This window comes from Palaemon carinicauda, chromosome 30, assembly GCF_036898095.1.
Source record: "Palaemon carinicauda isolate YSFRI2023 chromosome 30, ASM3689809v2, whole genome shotgun sequence".
In the NCBI taxonomy this organism is placed as follows: domain Eukaryota; kingdom Metazoa; phylum Arthropoda; class Malacostraca; order Decapoda; family Palaemonidae; genus Palaemon; species Palaemon carinicauda.
The window spans coordinates 27,064,561-27,076,369 of NC_090754.1; the positions used below are offsets into that span (position 1 = coordinate 27,064,561).

Genomic DNA, 11,809 nt, shown 5'->3' on the forward strand with positions numbered 1-11,809 from the left:
CCTCTTTTGTCTTCTCTTGGTTCATAGTAAAAGTTATAAGATTTAGGTGTCATTTCATTTATTTTCGATCTGTCACTCACATTCCCACTCAACCAAGTTTCAGTTGATAAGCAAATATCCACATCTTGATCACTTACGACTTCTGTAATGATATGAGTTTTATTGCCAATGGATTGTATATTTATTAGATTATATATTTTTCTTAATTGAAGCCATGGTCAATATTGTTTCTGGCTCTTGTTATTTATTGTTTATAAACTTCGTAGTTTAGTCTATCATAGGATTTGTGTTGTTATGTCATCATAGTTCTTTCTTACACAATTTATGCATTTAACTTCAACAGCACTGCAATGACCCGCTTTATGTTCTCCTGTGCACTTAGGGAACGACTGTTTATTCTTGCAACTTGCTGCACTATGCCCAAATTCCTGGCATTTGTAACACTGGTAGGGCATGTAATGGTCATAACATCACACATTCTATATGTGGTACTAAGTTTATCTCCATTTTCATAGATTGCTTTACGTATCTTAGGTGTACATTTTATAATATAGTGTTTGTTTCCATTCTTGAATTCTCATGCATTATGATAGTCAGATCATCATTTTCTACAATGTGTCTTTTTATCTGACATACCTCGCTGCGCACTAGTACTCCTATCTCTCCAAATCTGATTCCCTGGCCTAAACCCTTCATTTGTCCTTACAGGTATTCTCACATTACTCGCCCTAACACTCCTATCTACTACACTATCAGCTCCTCTCATCGGTCCTCTCATAACAGCATCTCTAAAACTAAAATTCTGGCACACTTTCCTCCATTCCAGTTCTTACACTCACAGATTTACTTTCTTTCATACATCTATCCAACTCGTAATCCTCAACTATCTCTAAAATATCATCCCATGTCAATCTTTCTTTCGTCCACCTCATCTTCTCCTTACGTTTCAAATTGATAAATTCAGCAATATTCTCAGGTACAGTAGCCAAAAACTACTTCATTAATTCCTTATTCCCATTTATACCTTCATCTCCATACTTCTTCCTAGCTAACTTTTCCAACCTACTGTACATACATACTGTACATTGATATTGCTTCTAGATTCATCTGTGCCTCATCAAAATCATTCTTACGCTTATACCTAACACTCCCTTTCATATGCTTTACCTGTTCAATTATCCTACCTTTCACACTATCATATCCAACATCCTCCACACTCATTATCACACCATACATCGTCAACAAATACCCAGTCAAATATTCTCCTAACTCCCTAGCCCAAACTCTCTTACTATCACCATACTTATCCTGACAATACCTCTCATACTCCTTGAAAAAAACTTATACATCCCTACTACTATGCTCATTGAACCTTTCACACCGAGGTACCTCTCTCATAAACACAGTCTTACACACATTACGTTCATTCTCACTGCTATCATCACTGCTACCTTCCTCCTTGTTTCCTACTTCCTCGCTAGAATATAAAGAATCTAATTCCACACTCATACTCCTATCCTTGATTATACTCTTCCTAGCCCTTTTCTTACTCGCCACTTTCACCCTTGCTCTCATCCTGACACTTTTTCTTCTCTTTCTTCACATCACTTTACCTTTCCTTTCATCCTCTCACCTTTCTGTTCATCGTTACTATACCTAGTCCCTTTAACTTCACTATCACTTCCTTTCCCATTATCACTTGCCTTAACCTTTTCTTTCACCAGCAACCCTTTACCCGTAGCAGAGACCACTCCTCCGACTGCGCCTTCACCCATGAACATTTTCATCATTCCCATTACCTGCCCCATCATAGCTTCCATTCGTTCCTCATTCTCACATATCTCTATCTCAACACCCTCTTCCACTCTCTCTACAGTTCCCTTTAGCGCTTTCAGTTCCTTTCGCATCTCTTCATTCTCACAACTTAACTTCTTATTCTCGTGCAACAATTTCTCCTCGCGCTCCTTACTCAACCGCAATTCCTCCCTTAATACCTTTAATTGCTCTTCCATTTTTCATCAACCTTAATCCTAATTCCGTCCTTCGTCCAACAGTCCAGCTTCCTATCCCACCTCGGCAGTCCCTGTTAGGGCGCCAAATTAATGTGGCGGGATGTTTAAAAAACAAGCCCCACACCCTGAATCACACCTACTGACAATTGTCTCAACAAAACAAACTTTCCCCTAACGTTATCATCAGCAGGACTCTTGGACAAAAAGGACATAAAAACAAAACTTAACCTTAAAACTATATTTCTTAAAACTAAAAATAAATCATAAACCATCCACTATCAAAATAAAAACCTTGAACTAATCAAAACTTAACACTAAACATATAATAACCAAAACACCATTCATATAAACCCCAAAAAACCCTAACAAACTTAAAATTACACTGCACACCAACACCAAAATTTGTATTTTTGAATATTTAACTAAGCCTGTGGATATATATGTAGCTTAATTATATATATCCACCGGGTAAGTATATTCAAAAATTTATTTTAAATTGAAAATATCATTTTTAAATATACTTACCCGGTGGATATATATAATTAAGCTACATATATATCCACTGGGTAAGTATATTGAAAAATTTATTTTAAATTAAAAATTTATTTTAAATTAAAAATATCATGTTTATATATTATATTTTATGGGACACCAACACTGCCCTCCACTCTTAAGTCGAACTGTCTTTTACGGCAAACTACCACTACAGTATATGGTAAACAGAAAAGTGCCTTAATTTGCCACAACGGCCTTAACTCTTCGGGGTCATGGGTGTCATCATCATCATCATCATCATAATTATCACAGCACAAGAACAATCAAATTATGTCCTTTAATGCATTCCAGGTCATCAACAATCAGTCAATCCAAAGAGCAGTCTAAATATATAATTCTGAGTGGTCGTATCGATTTCCTTATCACAAGCCAGGTCGTCAACAATCAATTCCACATAAAATATCTCTCCAAAGGAGTAAGTGTCTCCAAGGAGGAATTACGGTTTTCAAAATTATTGAACACTTCCACGCTGGTAAAAAATATTAAGTAAATCCAGCATTCACACACACAACCGCCTCTAGCAGCAGTCAAATCAAAAAGCCATTCACCCAAGACATTCACCACTGCCGTAACCTAGCTAAAACATAAACAAACAATCTCATTTATACCAACAGTCTTTCTCACAACAATCGATACACACTCTCTCTCTCTCTCTCTCTCTCTCTCTCTCTCTCTCTCTCTCTCTCTCTCTCTCTCTCTCTCTCTCTCTCGATTTGGCAAAAACAAAAACTGAAAATAAATAAAAATCCTCCACAAGATCACATTATGTTCCTCCTTCCACCCCACTTCAAATAGTTCTGTGTGTTTACCTGTAAGTCTACAACAACTTCAATAGTATGAGAGCATGAGTAAACTGGGAACCTTGACTACAGATTGCACTTTCTCACGAAGGCGCTCAATATTCATGCTGTGGAAGGTTTCCAGAGGGTAGGGTATAAGCAATTGAGAGGAAGCTTTTAATTTTAACGTTAAAAAGCTCACACTTACTTGATATTAGCAATGCAACGTACATGTATGAAACTAAATTATTTTATGAAAATTGTTTTCATTATTTTTTTTTCCAGAGAAGGAAACTCTGTTGAGGACTTTGAGCAGTTTCTTGAGACTGTTAAGCCACCAGTTGTGTTGTGTGGACCTTCAGGATCAGGAAAATCAACTGTTCTTCGGAGATTAACACAAAGATTTTATTGTGAGGAAAACTTTATGAAATATGATTTGGTATTAATTCTTGACTCGCCCAACAGGTTTATCCCCCATTTGAGTTGCCGGGATATTTATGATATAATCAAAAGAAAGATCTATAGAAGTTGCCCAGAAACAGTTAAAGAGCATAAAATTGATCTGTGTTTGTTTACATTGATGAATTGTGGAGATATTCTATTTCTTGTTAACAGCAATATAGATTCTGATGGGATTAGAAATGTTGACAAATTAAAAGGAAAGTGGGTCTTTTCCAGTAATAGTTCCCCAAATGTCTGGTCATCTAATTATTGTGTTCTCAAGATAGATCCTCTTGATGAAACATCAGTCAAAAAGATGCTACTTACTTTGTTATCCAGTAGTGGATACCAGGATGTCAATTCTCTATATGATGGCTGTGAATATAAAAGTGTCATTAATATCCCAGATATGGTCATTGTCTTTAGTGAAGTTAGAGAACAAAAATTTGTTCACCTGCTGCTTCAGTCATTCTTGGAAAAGAAAATATCATCTATTGAAAATGCTACTGCTCATTGTAAATTACTGGAAAAGATAGCATTTTATTTTATTTTGAATAACAAAATGGAGTACTCAGATAAGGACCTCTCGGACATCAGTGTGCAGTTAAGGTCACTGCTGTTTATACGACAGGAAGGTTCGTACGTTTTCCAACTTCGCATTATTGAAGACTTTTTGGCTGCTAGGTATGTAGTAGCTAACCCAAGAACAGCTATTAAGGAATGTGTTTGTCAAGCCCTATTATTCAAGAGGGTAATTAGGTATGCTTGTGCTATTTGGAATGAAACGAACAAATTAGATACCAATTATGTTCACTTGAAAAGTTATCTTGAGAAGTGTATGGATGTTAAATCTTCAAACTCAAGAAAATTTGAGAAAAATCCCATGACAAATGAAGATTTTTCAAATCAAGGAACCTTTACTAAGTGGTCTTTCCTGATCTCTCTAGCAGAATACTGTAATTTTCACGAAGATGTGATGAGATTGACCTGTGATTTATTAGCACAAAAATATACTTGGGTGATTAAATGCAAGTTTATGGATGATGAAAGAAAAATTAAAGCTCTTTTTAAAATATTGGAGAATGTGAAGTTAAGCAAACAAATCACCATTAGGATTGAAAGTGGTGTCCAAAGAAAAACAATAGGATATGTTTTGGATATGCTCAGAAGCATAACAGGCTTATATAATTTTGCTACTATCCAAATAGCCATCATGCATAAACAAACTGTGCCAGTACCCTGTGACAGTAACATTTCCAAGCTACCAACTAAAATTGCACAAATTGATGAACCACTTTTCATTACAAAGTATGAGGGACCACTTCTATGTTCAAACATTCCAAATTTTTTGAAGTGTAAATGCATGAGGCGACTAGAAATTCTAGATATTACAGTGTATGATGTTGCTACTTTAGCTGAAGCTTTATCCCTTGAGGGATTGCCTAACTTGAAAAGCGTAGTCATAAAGGTAGAATTAAGATCATCAGAGGGTGAATGTACAAGTTTGCCAAAATTAAGATTTCCATCTCTACCTACAGATGTGTCTTTCAATGTTTATATTAGATATTTTGACAAATTCAATGAATTTTTACAAACCTTTGAAGATAAAAAGCAACTCCATGCTCTCACCATACAAGGTATGCTCATGAAAGAAAATTATTTTCTAGATTTATCTGACTTTACAGGTCTTGAAGGTCTCTATATAAATTTTAATCCTCATGCTGCCTCTCTTGAAAACAATCCTGAAGGAAATAAAACATGTCACTCCAAGCCTTTTCAAATTTTAATACATAGTAAACTTCCAAGAAATTTGCAAACACTCTTACTAAGAGATGCAGAGTTTTGGAATGATTCATGCATCTCTTTTTTGACAAAATTTTCCACACAAAGGTTAATACTCCTGGATTCAAGTGTCTCAGTGAGTGGATTGAGAAATATATTGCAGAAACACGCTTCAGAAGACAACTTAGAGGAAAAGATGAAAAGACATTGTATAAGGGAAGAACAGACTAATATGTGTGTAGTTATACAAAAGAAACCCCGTCTGAGCAAAGAGGAACGAGAAATGCGACGTAGAAATAAACCTTCGGGTAAAGAACTAATAATTACCTCTAATTTGAAAATGTGCCAAGATTTTTCTTGCTGCTGCAACCATTTGGACAGTGAGCACAAAGATAAGCTAGAGGACATTGTTGGGTTGATTTATGATGCTTATTTTTATGATATTCTTAGCCTTAATTATACAAGTGAATTTATTACAATTAGAAAAGATCTTTGTGGTGATTTGAGGGTTCGTTGCCCATTGACTGACCTCACTGATGATATCTTGGACCAATGTAAATGTGATAAACAGGTTGCAAAAGTCAATTTGCTAAAATTTTTGGAAATCTTGTCTCTAGCTCAAAGTATTACACTGGACTATACAAGGTTAACTTTAACTGGAGTAGAAAAAGTCATCGATAAGCTCATAGAATTGAAGAAAAATGTATGTGATGAGGTAGAACCATTTTCACTAACTATATCTTCCTTAGAATATTGTGTTGTAACAGATGAAGTAAAGAATAGTAAGTTTTTAAAGAATTTAGTTAGTGAAAATTATTTGAAGCAATTCAAGTATGTTGATAGTAACAGTAAAAGCAAATACATTCGAAAGACTCTGAGCAACCAGATTTTCATAAATAATGAACGAGTGGAGGTTAATGAAGCCCCAATGAGTTATTAAGTAAGCAGTTCCTCCATGTATATCTTAGTTGTGTTACAAAACCTATTGCAAGTAGCCATTATTTCTAAAGCCTTTACCATTTTTAATGGGAAGGGAGGATCTGCTTGTAAAGTACTAAAAATGGTAATTCCCAGAAGAGAGAGAACATCTAGGAAACACTTAGACTAGCTAGAAATAAAAACAGAAAGATCAAAGGGTCTTAGTGAAGAGAAATAATTTCACATCTAAACCTGTTTTGGGAAAATCTTATGTAAAATATTAGTGATATTGTGAAGAATGTGTGCAGTTATTTATATTATAATGTTTTTAAATTCTTCCTGAAAGTCAGCAGAATTTGCAAATACTGTACTGTATGTGATTTTTTCAAAACAGATTTTTATTTGTTTATATAGGTTTATCATTTAAAAGCGTAAAAATGTGGTTTTCTAGAGTCCTAAACATTTAAATCCCTATTCAAAAGAAGAAAGGATAGTCCGACTAGCAATACCACATCTGTTCCCCACGGAGTCTCACTTTTTAGTACATGTAGCGTGGGATAGTTTTGAGAAATGAGCAATACCGAGGGCTGGAACATTAAATGGAAATGTGGATTTGTATTGAAAAAATAATTTTTGTTTTTAGTAAATCACATTTGTTTGAAATCAAAACTATCATTGCCTAAATAACAGTTTTAAGTTGTAAGATTGTGTTTATAAAATCTGAATTAGCTGGATGGAATGAACAATTCATAATAAAGCTCAAGAGCTTAACCCCCTCACTAGTCTTCCACTCTCGTGGGACAGAGTTCTCTTGCTTTAGGGTACACTCAGGCACACTGTTCTATCTAGTTTCTCTTCCTCTTGTTTTGTTAAAGTTTTTATGGTTTATATAGGAAATATTTATTTTAATGCTCTTAATATTCTTAAAAATATTTTATTTTTCCTTATTTCCTTTCCTCACTGGGCTATTTTCCCTGTTGGGGCCCCTGGGCTTATAGCATTCTGCTTTTCTAACTAGGAATGTAGCTTAGCATTTAATAATAATAATAATAATAATAATATGATGCCGCGGATCCGATACTCAAGCTATATACTGTACAGGTATAGTACGAGATTTGTCACAATTGGATATACTTGCTCACTTACTCTATAATAAGCTACATTTCTATGTTTGTGTTACTGCTGATTACAGATATTTTAAAAGGTTGCCTTATTTTCCATTTTATTTCACTCTAAACAACCAAAATATTTTTTTAATGCAGTGTGAAGTGATTATAGAATAATTTTTCAGAAAATCGTGTTATATAATTTTCTCTGAAATATTGGTAAAGTACTGTGATTTTAAGTACAAAAAAAAAAGTTTTGATTCATTGAAGTGACTATGTTATTTTGTAATAATTCCACAATAAAGTCATCAAAAGGTATACAGTACAGTAAAACTACTCTTCAGTAATGAAGGACTTTATGTTGTACAGAAAGGTAATGAAAATATCCATATGTATTTTTTGACAAAAGAAATACAGTATTTGCTAATGTCTGTCGAAAGATATAAAACTACTCGTCTGTAATAATGGACTTTGTTATAAAGAAATTAATGAACATATCTATTTGTTTCCTTTGACACAAGAAGTGCTTTATAATGTATAATTTATGAGGTACAGTATACAATAACAAAATTGAGAGTGAGTGAGTGAGTGAGTGAGTGCGTGCGTGCCTCTATTAACTGTCCCCTTAGTCGTCAAGTTTGTTGATCAAATAAGCTCAAACGTTCCATCTTCCGTCGCTATCCAAATTGTCTTAGTCTTGGGACTAGTTTGGTGGCCCTAGCTTGTACTGCTTCCAGTTTATCTGTATCCTTCTGAATACTTGGATTCGAGAATTGACTCCGTATTCTAGATGGGGTCTTACTTGTGATGTGTACAGCTGCAATAGTGTCTTTGTTTCTGTATTTGAATTGTCTCTTTATGTAACCTATTAGTTTTTGTGCTTTCTTTTCAGTTTTTATGCTCTGTTTGGTGAACTTCAAAACCTTGCTGATAATAATACCAAGATCTTCCTTTTGGTCCACACTTTGGTTCATTACCTAGGAGTGATTAATCTGATTGTGGGTTACTATAACCTATTTGCATAACTTCCCATTTCCTACAGTTGAAAGGCATTTGACATTTTCTGGACCATTATCCTAGCTTCATTAGATCCTCTCTTAGGCTTCTACATCTTTTGAGTTTGCAGCGTTTATTCCTAGTTTAGTATCGTCGGCAGATTTGGTTCTACATACTAGTTAACCCTAAATCTATGTCGTTAGTGTAGATTAGAGATAGCAATGGGCCAAGGACAGATCTTTGAGGTACTCCGCTTGTAACAGCTGCCTACTGTGAAGCTTCTCCATTGATTACAACTCTATTTTCTGTTTGGTGCCCAATCTTTGATCCATTCAGCTGGCTTGGCAATGATGCCTAGGGCTCTAATTTTGATCATCAATTTTTTATGAGGAACTTTGTCAAAAGCCTTTTGAAAATCTAGGTATATGATGTCTATTGCCTTACTTTTGTTATAAATGCTAAACATGTGGAAAAATTCCAGAAGATTTGTCACACATGATCTCTCTTGTCTAAAACCATGTTGGCTGTCTATAAGAAGATTGTTTTTCTCTATATGTTCTATTATTGAATCTACTATAATTTATTCAAAATTTTTCCAAAACACTGAAGTTAGACAGATTGGTAGTTGCCAAGTTCTTCTTTTGGTACTTTCTTGTAGATTGGAGGAACATTGCCTAATTTCCATCTTTGTGGTGCTTTTCTTTTGTTGGATGTCTTTCAGAATATTTTGTAAAAGTGTGGGGTTATCTCTTCTTCTAGTTCTATAATCTCTCTTGGATGAATATCATCTGGACCTGATGCCTTAGACTTACTGAGTCCTTTTATTTTCTTTTTGACATCATCCATTGTAAAGGTGATTCTATTTAATGTTTATGGCCATTCATATTTGATAGATGGTTCGAGGAGGGTCGTTGATTCTTTCCTAGTGAATACAGTTGTCGAATATGCATTCATCAGTTTGGCTTTTTCCAAATCATTTGTTTTAATGTTACTCTCAGAGTCTCTTCATGGATTAATGTTGTTTTTGATAGGTTTTCTACTATTTTCATATGCAAAAAATTCTTTGGGGGTTTCTTTACTAGCTGAAGCCACTCTTCTTCATTGATCTTGAACTTTCTAACTAGTTTATCTACGTTTCTGCTTAACGTCTTTTCTCTTCATTGATCTTGGCCTTTCTAACTAGTTTATCTACTTTTCTGCCTAACTTCTTGTGCTCGGAAATTTCATGAATTGAAGGCTGTGGACCCATTGATTTATGTTTGTTATCTTTACTTCTTCTTGCATTAGCTATTTCTCTGTTGAACCACCTCGGTTGTGAAGTTACATTTGGTAAAATTTTTCCCTGCGATATACATTTGATCTTTTTTCTTTATATATTTCTTCTACAAAGGAGTCCCATTGTGTATCTATCTTCCCTGTTTTGTCGTATTGTAAATCCTTGGTGTATTCCTTCAGTTGTATCCAGTAGTCCAACTCTTTTATAATCTTCCTTTCTTTTAGATGCGGAATATTTACCTGAAACCTAACTATTTTGTGGTCACTTTTGCCAATATTTTTGCCTAATGAAATACTAGATACTAAATTTTCTTCTGTTGTTAGTACAATATCTAGTATGTTGGTTTATCGACCGACTGATGGAGGAATTCATTGTTGACAAATTTTAGTGACCCATGTCCCTCTGTGTATGATGTAAAATTCATAGTGTCCCAGTTTACTGCTGCATTGAAGTCTCCCATTAGGACCGCTAACTTATTGTTAACTACTTGTTCAAGTTGTCTATACAGCTCTTCATCCTGTTCTTGTGTTTGATGTGGTGGTCTGTATATTACTAGTATGGATATGTTTTTTTCCTATAGTGTTAATATTTACACCTGTCACTTGACTTTCAGTTTCTATTTTAATTTTTATGGGGTTTAAGTGATTTTCACCATAGACCATTTCCCCTCCATCTTTTTTTGGTGAGGCAATCCTTCTTGAAAGCTTGAAACCTGAGATTTCGTATTCTCCGATAAAATCCTTTGTTTTTTTCTTGAATCCAGGTCTCGGTAATGCCTATGACATTTGATTTCTCACTAGCTATCATTACCCTGAAGCTTTTCATTTTGTTTCTGAGTGAACATTGATTTGTGCCACTCTGAGGAAATTTTCTTTTGTTTCTCTTCCTCTGTGGCTTTGCTAGTTTCCCTGCTTTACTAGTGTTATAGTTTTACTTTTATCTGTATTAACTAAGTTTTCAGCCAAATTTCCTCTTTGTTTTTGTAGGATTTCCTAAGGGTCTAGTTTGTGGTCTACTGTGTTTAAGTAATTGTATAGGCTGAGATTAAGTTGGTTTCCGTATACTTTCTTGCCTTCTTCTCTAAAGTATATTCCGTCTCTCTTGCATAATTTTCTCTTGTCGTAGAGTGTCCCAGAGGTCTATAAATTTTATTTTCTTTCTGTGGCATGTGGTCTTGAGCCTTTCACTTATTCCTATGGCCTTACCGACGGTGAAGGTGCTGACATTGAGTCTTGGGAGAATACCTACAACTATAGTATTATTGGTGTTATTTCTAGCTGTTTCAACAGTTGTTTAACCAAAGGGTCTGTTTAGCCAGCAGTTTCCTTTCTTAGGAATAGGTAATTTTCAGTTGCCTGAACAATAATAGAGGTCTTTTTTGTTCTCTGTTGTAGTTTTACTAACTACCATTTCTGTCTTCTGGAAAAACGTCTTAATAGGTTTGCTGAAGGTAATCATCTACTCCCTAGTTTGCAATTTGATTTTCGTAAAGGCCTTGGAGCATGTGATGCCCTTGTTACAATCTCCAATGCTTTACAGAAATCCCTTGATTTTGGTCAGGAAGTTCGTATGATTGGCTTTGATTTTAGGGCTGCCTTTGACCGTGTTAATCATGAGGCACTTGTTTTCGAACACAAACAGTTGGGAGTGGGTGGGTCGTTTCTTAGCATTATTATTGATTTTTTGGCTAATAGATCTCAAAGAGGAGTTGTTGATGGGCACCATAGTGAATATAGGAATGTGATATCCGGTGTTCCACAGGGTAGTGTTCTTGGCCCATTACTTTTCATACTATATACACATGACATGTGGTTTGGCCTAGAAAACAAGCTTGTTGCATATGCAGATGATGCTACTCTCTTTGCATCAATTCCATCCCCTGAATGTAGATCTGGGGTTGGTGAATCCCTTAATAGAGATTTAGCTAAAATTAGTGCATGGTGC

At 35.0% G+C, this 11,809-nt stretch overlaps 1 protein-coding gene across 1 annotated transcript; it reads left to right on the top strand.

Annotated features, from left to right (window-relative positions):
• Positions 1-3,551: 3,551 nt before the first annotated feature.
• On the top strand, positions 3,552-8,090 carry LOC137622939 (uncharacterized). Its single transcript, XM_068353521.1, has one exon. It carries the CDS (start codon positions 3,567-3,569, stop codon positions 6,507-6,509), a length of 2,943 nt encoding a protein of 980 aa, XP_068209622.1. The 5' UTR covers positions 3,552-3,566; the 3' UTR covers positions 6,510-8,090.
• The last annotated feature ends 3,719 nt before the right edge of the window (positions 8,091-11,809 follow it).

Excerpts from the sequence above, each read along its gene's own strand:
- LOC137622939 (XM_068353521.1), top strand. The coding sequence starts at position 3,567 with ATGCAACGTACATGTATGAAACTAAATTATTTTATGAAAATTGTTTTC.